Source organism: Triplophysa dalaica, chromosome 8 (genome assembly GCF_015846415.1).
Source record: "Triplophysa dalaica isolate WHDGS20190420 chromosome 8, ASM1584641v1, whole genome shotgun sequence".
Classification (NCBI taxonomy): Eukaryota; Metazoa; Chordata; class Actinopteri; order Cypriniformes; family Nemacheilidae; genus Triplophysa; species Triplophysa dalaica.
Window position 1 is genome coordinate 14,456,476 of NC_079549.1, and position 13,694 is coordinate 14,470,169.

The 13,694-nt window shown below is 40.7% G+C and overlaps 1 protein-coding gene across 1 annotated transcript in view; it reads right to left on the minus strand.

The window, feature by feature from the left end:
- Window positions 1–5,232: 5,232 nt before the first annotated feature.
- Window positions 5,233–13,694, minus strand: part of klf7b (Kruppel like factor 7b) — a 43,131-nt gene continuing 34,669 nt past the window's right edge. The window contains exon 4 of the mRNA XM_056755390.1: window positions 5,233–10,110. Coding sequence (XP_056611368.1) covers window positions 10,059–10,110 — 52 coding nt within the window. The 3' untranslated portion in view covers window positions 5,233–10,058. The remainder of the gene's footprint in view (window positions 10,111–13,694) is intronic.

Sequence of the window (13,694 nt, forward strand, 5' to 3'; positions counted from 1 at the left end):
TATTTCAAAATATCTTCTTTTGTGTGAACATTACAAAGAAAATTATCCTAATAGTTTATGGTGGCCAAGAACTGTCTGGTTACAAGCGTTCTTCCAATATCTTTCTCTGGGTATATCAGAAAAAAGAAATTTACACAGCGATGACAATACTTTGTGTGAAAAACATATCAAAATAACGACTTTAAACTATCTTCCTCTGTCATGTCAGTCTATGGTGCGCGTTCAGGAGAGCACTTTGACGCATGCGCATTCAGTGGGGACAGATGCTGGCGTTCTGACTGACAACACGGAAGCGCAACTCTGTTTGCAAGCAGACGCAGGCTGTATAGAACCTGATATAGAACCTTCACAAAATGTCTGATGATTTCAATATTGAGGAAAACTTACACTTTTTGTTGCGCAACCGGTTGCGCATGCGCATTACAAGGTGCTTATTTGTGTGAATTTAATTCCTGTTGAAAAAATCAGCATATGCTGGGTAAGGTATGTTTTGATGCAGGTTCGACCAGTTTAAACCAGTTAAGGACCAACACATGACAACCCAAGCACCAGCACCTGACCAGCTTAAACCAGCACAGACCAGCGTAAACCAGCACAAACCAGCATCAAAACATACCTAACAAGCATATTCAGTATTTTCCCCCTGTGACATGTGGGTTAGGTTGGGCCTTTATCGTTGCTTTGTCACTTCATAAAATTTGTGTTTTAGCTAAATTTGCCTTGTGCGATTGTGATATTAGGGTTTGTACTAAGGGGTTGTTTAGCTAAATATGGACTACTGCCCCTGATATCTCCAAATGGTCATAGCCGATGTCCTAGTGGACAGTGTTCTGACAATTGGCGCGATTGCGTTTCTTTGCGATCCAAGTTCGTATTTCGTGATAATTTACCAAACCCACTCACCTTCTCTCTCCTACTTCACTTCCAGTTATCTCTTCACTGAACTGTTTGAATAAAGCCAGATAATATGTCTCTAAAGAAAAATACCCACAAATGGTTGATTCATTCACAAATGTTTACTTCTGTCAGGCAGTACAATAGGGTGTAGAAGTTGTTTTAACTAATAATTGCCAATTTTTGTTCTGGTTGCACAGTGATTGTGTTTATTGTGTGTATGGTGAAAAATTTTCATAAAAACGTTCTTAGTAAAGATATTTGCATAGAATTGCCCACCTGCACAATCTATAAGTTTACAGGACACACCTGATGCTCAATGGAATCTGCAGATGTTTGGTATAAACTATAGGGAAATTCTGAATGGACTGACCCTATGTGACCCTGAGCGCAGGCCAGTAGAATGGACTCAGCTGCTTTTAAGATTTTCCGTGAGGAAATGGAGAAAAAGCATGTGCAAGAAAAAGACAGGAAATGCATGAGTCAGTGAGAGAGTTACTGAATGAATTAGTATGGGGCAGGGTTTAAAAACATGGGTAAAAGGAGACAATCTAAATAGGCTCTTAGGCAAATGTTAAGCGCAGATAAGTTTGTATTGTCTTGAGTCTTTCTGTAATTACTTCTCTTATCCTGAGCAGTTTATCCAGATAAACTGTAAATGTCTGCTTCAATATTTTGAGTGTTTGACCTCTTGCTGATCTTTGACCCTGCTAAATCTTGACCTTTGAGTCTTAAGTAAACAACAGCATTTCTGGATGGCAAACCAAGGTGTCTGCACGATGAAGATAGCGCTGAGATTCCCCTGAGGAAGACTGTCAGACTAAGGAGATGAGCAGGATGCTATTTTTACAAACTCGTAACCAAAGATTTGTTAGAATTTTAGAAGATTTCTTTCAAAGTTTAAGGAGTTTAGGTTGCAAGTAAAATGCTTCGATCCCTGCACAGTCCAAAGTCAGGTTAGGAATTTTCCAGGTTATTTATTTTTTATGTATATGATTATAGTAGCCATGTGAGTAGACAAACATATCGAGATCACAGCAGACATTTTGAGAGAGTGTGTGTGTTTGTACACGTGTACACTAAATAATCATATGAGGATGTGTTTATCCTGTTGTGTTTGCATGGCTGCAAGTGACTTCATGCTTTCCTTCCCTCTATTCTTAGGAGGAAGTCATTTCGAACTTCAGTCCCTTTGTCTCTGCCACCATCTTTGTCAAATGTTTAGTTCATTCAGAATATAAAAATTCAGTCAAACTGTCAACGGTTCTACCATCCGCCATCAGACGCGACACATAAAACCTATTTTTATACCATTACCGTTTCCTACCCGTAAACAAGCTCACGTTGTTTGAAGCCGCACCCATCAACATGGAGGCGGAATTGTTCTGAAGCACATGTTAGTTAAACTACCACGTTTGCCATCATTTCCAGCCTATCAGGAAGGCAAGTATTTCCTGTGCTGGGACACGACCATGAAACCCTTCAATTTATACCATGTCCCACTCCGCACTCATCTCCTTTAGGGCAGTTGATATCATTTCCCCTCCTCCACGCTAAGGAATAAATTGCTCGCTTTTATGGGCAAAAAATCTGCTCATTGTGCCATAACAGCAGATATTTTATATGCAAGTTAATGAAGAAATGTTGAAACAAACGCACAGTTATTGCCACTCTAAGATTAGAGGTTTAACAAAATATGATCATACATCTTCAGCCAGCAAAGCGGACGTTAAATTATAAGCTAATACAAGACATTTTTTAAAGGGCCCTTAAGGAGTTTTTTTATGAGTCCTGTGACATTTTCACCGGTTTCAATCATGTTTGATGTTACATTGCTATGGCAATAAATCATTTTCGGAAATGTAGTTCAAAATTCAAAACACACACTTTTTTGTATTTATCTTGATACTCATATTTTGCCTCCATTAGTTATTTGCCTTTTATTTGTAATTGTAATGAAACCGTAAAAAAGGCTATGCGCAATTTTTTGAAGTACCAAGAGTACCATGTAAATACCATAGTATATGTGACCCTGGATGACAAAACCAGTCTTAAGGGTCAATTTTTCAGAATTTAGATTTTTACATAATCTGAAAGCCGAAGAAATAAGCTTTCTATTGATATACGGTTTGTTAGGATAGGACACTATCTGGCGGAACAACAAATGTTTACTAAGCTTGAATCTAAGGGTGCAAAAAAAGCAAAATATTGAGAAAATCGTGTTTGAAGTTGTTAATCTGAGGCACTGTTACAGGCCATCCACTCACAAAAAATTTTTTTTTATACATTTACTGTAGGACATTTATTAAATATCTTCATGGAACATGATCTTTACTTAATATCCTAATAATTTTTGGCATAAAAGCAAAATCTGTCATTTTTCCCCAAACCCTGTATTTTTGGCGATAACTTAATATGTTCCTGTTCTACTTAAGACTGGTTTTGTTGTCCAGGGTCACATATGGTAAAGATTTACTACTACTGTTTACAAAAATACCATGGTATTGCCATCTGTTCACGATACTGACAAAGTCGTTTCTTCAAGGGTAGAGATTGCAATCCCAGGATACATTTGTATGACGTCACGGTGCGTGCAACAAAAACACTGTTCCCCTGTCCCTAGCCACCCAAGAGTCTTGTAAAATTCTTATTATCTTTTGCTATCACTTTCTTAATTAAGTGACCTTTTGTTAGCTAGCATCAGTTACAGGGGTTTAGCCCTATTAAAGCAATAATCACATCACTGGCATAATTTCCATTTAATCAACACACTAATTTTAGTACCATTGTCTCGGCTCACAAGGGCACGGGGACGTATTACATTAATAAACTTGGCATGGATGAATGTCTTCTCCGCCACCCAGACGATTCGACCCCGTGCCAAAAAGAGGGGAGGGGGTGGCGGCTGGTGAATCGAGAGGGCTGGATATGCACATTAAGCCAATGACACAGATCCCGGGAGACGGAGCTGGATATGTGCAGCCTGCAGAATTCCTTTTTTCCCAGATTAGCCTAGGTGAGGTTATTCAACAGTCACTGACACTTCCATTCCTTCAAATTAACAATACGATTAATTGGATTTACTCTGCAGTGTTGACACCAGATGTGCTGCGTTTCAGGTTGCCGCCGTTGAGATTAAAAATACTGCCGTCTGAGTGTCTGTTGGTGTGTCGGGAGCATACGACTTGTATTAGGAGGGGGATGACGCATAAATCTCACATTTGCTCTTGGTTTGAGGCGATGACAATGTGAATTTCAATTACCAGCATCAGCTATAATAGAGCGGAGCTGATGAGGAAATCTCACTGGAAGACATTTACAAGGCTGCAAGAATGTGCAGTAGAAGTACCTTTTCTTTCACATAATTACTCTCTAATTAACCATTAGTTATTCGATTAGCCCTTTTAATCCTTGAGTCATGGGTACGAGTTCCTAAATGGTGGCTTAGTCATTGGCAGGCCCGTGACGACTAATTAAAGGATGCGACGCACGAAGTGGCCCGGTGAGAGAATTTTGGGAGGGGGGTCGTAGACGTTCATGCGGGTCATTAATTTGTAATAAACTTGAATTATCAAACAGATAGTTACTGCTAAAATGGGATTGCATGAGCCACATTTGAAGCCGTTGTAAAATTACAAATTGGCATAAATAGAGTTCTCAGTGGACCTCTGTGTAAGGACTTGCGGAAATGACAATTTGATTATTATTTCTTTGGTGTTGATCTAATTCACACTGTGCCGAACTTTGGTCAGGTTTTGTAATCCACAGTCTGTCAATGGTCCAGGACAACTCAGACAACTCAACAAATGAATGCAGATTTGGAGCTCCCATTATAGAAGTTCTGACCATCACTTGCCCCTTTTGTGTGCCTTTAGTAAATATTTTGGCAAATTTGTTAATGTTTAGCTATTTGTAAGATTGTAATACTAGTACTGTCTGCTTTGTTAAACATGTTTTACCATGCAAAAAAGCTTTCCAAATGTGTCTGAGCCTAATCTTGATTTGTTTTAATACACACCACTATTGTGCGATGTCAATAAGATTTCACAATGCTTTTATTGTGAACTGTGGTTCTTGTCTTTCCAATTCCGATGAACTGCTGGACAAAAAGAGTGCTTTTAAACCGCTGTACTTGGAGCCATTGTGACATTGTGATGACTTCGGTAAAAAAATCAATAATGTTATAATGAGTCTTGACTCTTTGAAAGCACCTTACCAAAGGTTACGACAAGGTTGTGTCTCTCCCTCAGCGTCTTTATTTTTTCACTTTTGGTATCAAATTAATATCTCTTCTATATGGTCACACACACAGAAAACGTCAGTCTGAGGTGTTCAGATTCTACCATTTATTACACTTATTACATTCTTAAATAAAAATGCTCCACTGAACAGTTCTTGCATAGATATCTTACAATACCAATTTAAAAAAGAATTATGAAACAGACCAGTAACAAAAATAAATTTCATCTTCTTCCTTAATAAAGAACATTACCGTACTAACATTATATCATACAAATAATAACATTTTAAACACTTTGTACAGCAAAAGAACCAAAAAAGAAAAACACACAAGGAAAGAACTGAATCGAAAAACGGAGAGGAAGAGTGTGAAGAGTACGGGAAGTGAGGGGGCGGAGTGTTAGTGATGTGGGCAGGGGGGAGGAGTTGACGGTGGATGTGTGGGTCCCTGCTCTAGCGAACTACACGCTTCAGCCTACATATGGCAAAATGTCATTCTGCTTTCATAGGTATGAATCAAGATGGCACATACTGTTCTTTCTTTTTTTCATATCTGTACCTGCTCAACCATCTGCTGGCTTTCTTTGAGAGCCATGTTTGGGTAAGAAAGGGAGAGCACCTGTAAAGCATTGAGTTACTGAGGTCTGTTGTTGGCCGGTTGCTCCCTGGTTAGTCACGTCTACGGACATTCATAGATGACGGCTGGTAGCGCATACTTTGAGCCGTCTACAAACTGCAGAATGGAATTGAAATGATCTGAGTATAGCAGAGAAGCTGACTGTGGTTCTGCAGGTTCAGGGTGGGATGGATGGATGGGGAGGTTGAGAAACGCAAAAAGACCTGGTGAGTCTTCTTCTCGCTGATGTATGAACTTTGGACAAACATGGTACGGATGCACTTCAAGATGCAGTATACCTCAAAAATTGTGAGTTTTAACAAACCCACCTTTACCTCAAACCCTCTCTTTTACAATGCGAGTAAAAGCTGTATGGGTATTGATAGAGTAAGCGCAATAGTGTACTTGGATACATGATTGAGTACGTTTAAAAGCAACCTCGACCAAAAGAGACACTTCCATTAATGCTGTGGCTTAAATCATACAGCTCACATATTTAAAACGCTGCGGAAAAAATTGCTCCGATGTTTTTGTGATAAGTGCATCTTGAAACGCTAGAAAATGTTATGTAGACAATCGACAGCAGTGTCATTAAACAGACTAAGCTAGCGGCAACGACGGTGAGTGTTAGTTATGCAGTGAAATGCTATTCCGATAAAAGAGATTACAAAACGATAGTCGTCTTAGTCACCTGACCTTTTTCATAAAATCCCCTTGTGATGTTTTCAAGCATTTTTTGTATAAAATTGAAAAAGCTGCCAAAAGCCTCTTTGAAGCTGAAAAGCAAACGGCTTGGAGAGGGAGCTTCATTGGAAGAGTGCCCAAATCGCTAGTACACTATAAATTGTTCCCTTAGAATGTCTTCAAACATTCTTACTGTCACAACACTTCTTCTTGTCCATTCAAGTCCAAAGTCTATTAATATTGTGTAGATGACTTGAAGTAGATCGTCTCTACAAGTCTGAATTCAGAATCAAGAGTTGTGTGAACTTCCTTTATGAAAAGCATCATCTTTATCAATGTTTTTGCAATGTTCCTTCTAAAGGCATGCGTGACCTTGTAAATATTTCTTAAGACGTCCTACCCTGACTACAAACTAGAACCGGTGCGACTAATTCGCTGTTTACTTCACGGTTAGGGTTTAAACTCATCCTCAACTCGGCATTCAAACCAACATGACTGTATTTTACAAGCACACATACTTGAGACCAAACCAATGGTCACGTAGATGTTCAAAAACGAACAGAAAGAAAGCTGGTGTAGGGCAGGGGAAGATATACCGTGAGTTTTGAAGAGAATCCAAAATATTCCTTTCTCTCTTTCACCCAGCAGTGTATTTGCAAATGCGTAAATCTTTGGGCAAAGTGTAAGTATGCGTTGGATTAACTGCGCGTGGACCGCTGCTGTTGTTCTTAAAGTGAGAGAACTGGGATTCAAATGGCACTTGATATGTGGAGTGATATGTGCGACGTGCCGCCTGCTAATGAATTTGATTGGCCTGTTCCATATTCATTTGGTAACGTCTGGAACATCTTGGCAAAGTGAAAAGGGATCTTGTCATTTCGAATTTCACATGGCTTGTATTTAAATGGATGATATTTATAAGTACATTTTCAATGTTGATTCGAGCAAGTTTGCTGTTGCTTCATTGTTCATCAGTGTCAGGAAATGATAAGACGCCATTTTTTCGGTCCCTGCTTTCCTGCTGTTATATCCCATATGGTTAACGAAAGAACAGGCAGAATGTTCATTTTCTCAGGGAGCAAAAACTCATTAGAGTCGTGGGAGACCAGATCAGTGTGAAATAAATGTTGCTTTTCATCGCCGCTATCTGTGAGTAAAATGGAAATGTTTTGCGGAAATCAAAGTTGTTTTTCTAATTACTGTCAGAATGTTGTACACTGTCTGACGTCCCACAATTCTGCTGCAGGTTTATGACGGTGTTGCAACACGTCCTTGCTTTACAGAAATCCACACATAAAATCGTCACAAACGTGTTCCGCTCCTCGCGGAAAGTGCCACAAACCCCAGCTGATTGTACATTAGTGGAGACGGAGCGATCTCCCATTTCATTGAAATTTTGGCATGACTTCGCTGGAATAGATACGATTTGGCAAAAATAAAAATGGGCATTCAAATGGCAGACACGTGGTTCAGATTAATGCAGTTGTGGTCGAATGAAAGTGACTGTGTGTGTGTGTTTGTATATGTGACAGAAGAGCTGCCTTCAGCAAACCTAAACTAAGAGAAAGGCACCAACCCTTTACTTCTATGTGGTTCTGCGCTGAGAGTATTGATCTGAAGCTCCGGGTCCCCGAGGGACACTCCGGGATCGCTTAGTGGAGTCTGCCATGACTCCCAACATGTAACTGCTGAATCGTAATGGCTTTCAATCTCCCCTCCTACCCAGCAGCCATTAAATCAATGCAGAAGAGAAGGAAACGCCCTGATCGGGATGTCACGGCAGGCTTCGCAACCTTGGGAACAATGATATATATTTTGTCCCTGTGATTTAGAAGCTGATTGTTAACACAGAGCTAGACCTAGGCCCGGTTTAGCATAATTGACTAGAATGTATCAACAAGCTCTCGTCGCAGAGTCTGATGTCTGGATGGAATGCAATCCTACAAAACAACAATTGCTAAAACCCTGCTGTGAAGATTTTGGTGAAAAACAAATAATGCTGAGAGGCAAGCTGTGCATGTGCGTGTGCAAGTGTGTGTATCTGTCTGAAAGAGGCTGCCATGCAGTGTTTTGTTTTAACGCTGTTCATTAACTTGGTAATTATTGTTCTACGTTTTTTTTTCCGGTTTTCTGTTTTTCTCAGGAAAAGCCAAGAGCAAAGAAACCATTCTGTGTCGTGTGTGTGTGAAAGAGAGATTTGATTCTGTTTTTTAAGCGTTTTTTTTTCCGTTTTCTGCTTTTTTCCCTCCTAGTCATTTTTTGTTTTTAATGTTTTTTTGTTTTGTTTTTTGACATTTTTTTGACTGTATGAAAAAAACACAGAGAACATTGAAAAAATCAGTGCAGACAATGGATACGAAACAGGCAAAGTTTTTATCTGGGCTGATGCCACCGAGTTCTTTTGGATCCTGATCCCAGCAGATGCTCCGATCCGAGAGTCAAAAGTCCTGCCAGCTGTCTCCGTAACGTCTCCTCCGTCGGCCTTGGTGCACTGGAGGACTATGTACTCACAAGGGTGCCAGTATCAACACAAAGCCAAAGAACTTTTCCAGTGTCAAGAGCGTCACACAAGGTCCGTGCTGACGCCAGGTTGTGGCGGATTTACTTTCCCTAGATCAAATCGAAATGAAAAACAGAAGACGGCGGTCCTTTAATACCGAGCCAACCGTGATCTTTTTTGGGGGGTTGCTTTTCCCGTCTTATGTTTGTCAAACTTTTTCGCTTTCAGTGCCAGATAGCAGCCACTGAGTCGAACCTTGTGCATACTGAGAAGGGCTTACAGTTCCCTCCCGTTGCCCATATGTGCACATTTATGCTTGTGTCGAGTTTTTCACTTTTCAGAAGTTTAAGACATTTCAGCTCAGAAGAAAAAAACAAACCATCTTCTTAACACTGTCTTTAAAAAACAAAGGCAAGAAAGTGTCGCTGCGCATCGTTTCGGTCGCCTGTGAAGTGACAGGCATGAAGAGCAGAGAAGAGTTCGCTCCTGAGCGAAGAGGATGAGAAATCAGCGCACATCCTGAGCGTTGCCGATGCTGCGTGTCTCTTTAAAGTTTTTTACGCAGAGTCTGCTTCCGGGGGCCGGGCGTTACGTTTGGCCGCTAGTTCCATTGGTCACTCCTCAGAACGTATTGGCAATGTTGTTAAACGGGTTTGGTTGCTTGCTGTATACGACAGAGCTGCAGGTTTAGTATCGTGATGTGGTTTACAAAGTAAAGACGGAAGTCATTCCAGATTGTACGATCTAGAAGAACTGTTCATCTGCGAAGAATGAATGTGCATATAGGTTTTGTACATGATGTGGCATTTCCTGTCCCATGCTTGTGGTGAACTGTACAAAAGAGAATGAGGGAAAAATAAAAACAGTGGTGTTTGGCAGTGTCTGACCTCCAAGCAAGGGCTTGGTAAGGCATGGCTAATCGCTGATGAAAAGACTGTTTCGAGAAGGTGTAGAATCCAACAACTTTTGCCCACGCTGCCTCGCATATTCCTCGCGGTGATTTTTGCGGCCAGACCCCTTAGTGTGCACCCAATGTCCATTGTATATTTTTAGGTGATGCACTCTTCTCACTCTTTGTCGTCATCTCCTTCTCTCTCTTACTCTCTCTCTCTTTCTCTCCCGGCCTTAGATATGTCGCTTCATGTGCAGAGCCAAGTGGTCAGACCTGGAAAAACATCTGTAGGGAGAGAAAGCGACAGTTAATCTTGGATTCAGGATACAGCATAGGAAACACAGTTATCAGTGATATTCAACCGTTTTGAGATTATCAGATGGAGTCTGAGTTTCTTGGGAAGAAGCGTGGCTGCCAGCGCAGGCTTTGCAGATGGAACAGAGAAAACAACATTTGGCGTTTGGGGAAAAAAAGATTTTTTTAAGCATAGCCAGCTTTTTGCTCTAAAACTTGCGACAGAACGCTTCGAACGTCTTGCCAATGTGTTTAGCGAAAGGCTCTGTGCCTAGCCATCGCTTGCGAAAGAAATCATTTTTGGAAGTGAGACCACAAATCACAGGGAGCCTGTTTGAATTAGGAAACGGTTTTAAAGCTGGAGGTGAAATGGTATTGTTTAAACTGTGTGGCTGCATTAGTTTTCTAGCACTTGAGTCATAGCGGTTGGTTTCTCGTAGTGGGCCATGGGCTTTTTCGTGTCATAATCAATTAAGCTCACGCGTAGCCGCTGCTGGTAGGAGAAATACATAACAACGTTTAGAAAATATGGAGTTGGGATGCCATGTCTGCTTAACATTTATGGGCCTACCAGGATTACTATATTACATACATAGTTTGGAAAATGAATCTAAACTGGAATGAATAAAAACTCGGCAAAAGCAGAAAGTGAGAGTGTAGGGTAGGAGTACAGAATTATAATTTCAATTTGCCTCTGGCTGTATCCATTATTAATTAGTCAAGAGCCACAGTGTTAACCCCTCTGTTGCTTTTGGAGTGGAAACGCTCAAGATATAAAACGGGTTGGGAGGGGGACGTATACGTACAGGTAAACTAAACACAGTTCAAATGAGTCTTCGTGGAAATTCTCAATATTGCATATAAACTGGACGGTTTTTGGATGTCCCTAGTAGCTCAACCTCTTTTTGTAGTCTTTTTAAGTATGGAAACTTTGAACAAATTACTATAATTATGTTGGTAAGACTCTTCAAGGAGAATCCTTCGATCTCTCATGCTTGGGCAATGAGGCCTTAAGGCCTATTTAAACAGAGCTCTTAAAATCTTATTAATCTATTTCTGGGTCGTATTTTACTTTAAAATGAGAAATGAACATACTTTAATTCAATTTAAGGAGTTAAAAGTTTTTATAGATAAGTATATTAAATATATTGTGAGTCATGGTTGTTACTACATTATGCGTGCTCGTATGGATTGACTGCTGTACTGGCCAATCACCTTCCGGTAACAGAAAACCTGTTGTAAAATTTGCATCAAACCACTCAGATGCTTTTATTTCAGGTGTATAATTCTGGCAAAAATGTCTGTTTTTTTGCTCGGTTTGATTTTTGTTTGTTGGTGTGAATGTGTTGTTCAGGTGTGTGTGTGTGTAGAGACAGGGCAGAGTGACTGGACAGATGGTCCTGTGACTCACTGTAAGTGGCTGCAAGACCAGCTGGCACACCCTTAGATCTCCTACCCCCCCAAACTTCTCAACCCCTCTGAACGCCCGACAGGGGGCTGGGCTTGATTAGGCAGGATTAATGATGGCCAATACACTGGTGTGTGTGACTGAGAGACAGTAAGACTGTGATAGTTGGCTCACTGCATTTACTGTACGACAACTCTTTGTGATGGTAATGCAAAAATACATGCACGACTGTGATTAAGCCAAAAATCCAGAATCAATATGGATCGCCGAGGTTGAGGACAGAGAAGTGAAATTTCAAAAATGAAATTCTGTCATCATTTGCAAACCCTCATTTCATTTCATATCTGTATCAATTAATTTGTTCTGATGAACACAGAGAAAGATATTTGGAAGAATGTCAACAATTTCCAATTCTGTGAAATCATTGACACCATAGTAGGAAAAATGGAATGCTAGTCAAAAGGCCCCAGAACTGTTTCTAAATTCTTCAAAATATCTCACTTTGTGTTCAACCGATGGACAAAATATACAATATTTATTATGGTAGTGGAAGGTGTCACAGAACTGAAAATTGCTAACATTCTTACAAATATCTTTCTTTTGTGTTTAACAGAACAAAGACATTTATATAGGTTGTAAACAACCCGAGGGTGAGTTAATGATGACGGAATTTTACATTAAAGGGGAAAGTTCACCCAAAAATGAAAATTTTGATTTCGTATTTCTTTCTTTTCCGCAGAACGCAAAAGAAGATATTTGAAGAATCTTGGAAACAGAACCACCGCAGTACCCATTCACTTCTTTTGCATGGAAACAAAACCGACATTCTCCAAAATATCTTCTTTTGCGATCTTCTGGAGAAAGAAAGTCATACAGATGTGAAATGACAAGAGGGTGAGCAAATGATAAGTGTTAAACATTTTGGGTGAACTATTTATTCTATTCTAGTTTACTGTGGCTCTCAACTACAGTTTGTATATATTGAAGCACGTTTAGCCCCTTATGTATACCACTATTCTAAAAAGTGCTAGTGGACATCCTCCCTAGTCGCATTCCACTATGCTTGCACATTACTCTTGGCTATTAACCCATTAAAGAGCAATAACGCTACACAATGACATGTTCATATCCTGACAACCGATCGCACTTGGAATACTACTTCCACTGTGTAATACTATTGTACTCTGTGCTAACATGCACTCATAATGCGATACAGAACTGAGAATGGATTTGCTTACCCAGGAGGCTCTACAAGCCTTAGTATTAAACCCAAACTAAGAGCCAGTACCAGGAGGGCTGAATTCATAAAGGCGATGGGGACTACGTGCGGGATTCTGCAGCGCCGTTAAATTGCTTAGGCTAGATTCCAAATTCGAAACATGCCCTTGTTTAAACCTGGCATCAGGGAGACTGAACTGCCAATGTAGATTTCTGTATCCAAGTCCGCTCCACCTCCTTTTGTCATTCAATAGCTGCCAAACACTGAGTAATGAGTGTAGGGAGACAGATTTCCCCGCGCCTTCCCCCAGAGAGTTCCCGTGCTCGGCGGCGCTCGAGGGAAAACGGCGTTGTTCGGGTGTCAGCGGCAGCCTGCAGAACAGAGGCCGTCCCGGCGGCGACTCGTCTGCTGAGAGATTCATTGTGCAGCAGCAGCAGAGAAATGTTCAATGGACAACTTTCAAAAGGCTGCGGCGAGGTCGGTTTGATGCCGACGGCAAGACGGGGAGCTGTGTCTAATTGTGCTTCCACCTGGAGCTGGCTCAGTGGGCACGAGGCCTCCGCTGTGTAATTGCTACCCGTGTGCCAGGCTGGAGTGACAGCCTCCTAATACTGTCACCTGACAGACTATCACTCTTTCTCCCCATGCTAATGCAAATCTCTCTCTCTGCTGTCTGTGTCTTTTCACCTATTTATCACCAGCGTGCATATACGGTCACACGTTCACCATGATGCGGTTCACATAACACCTGTGCACTAAAATACAAGTCTTAAATAACTTTGTGAGAAGGCTGCGATCCAATTTGACTACTGCTGTGCACTATGTACTATTCCTACTTGTAGCTTCATGTTTATTGTGGGCGCACAAATGGATAGTTCACCCAAAAATGAAAATTCTGTCATTATTTACTCACCCTCTTGTTATTTCAAACCTGTATGACACAAAAGA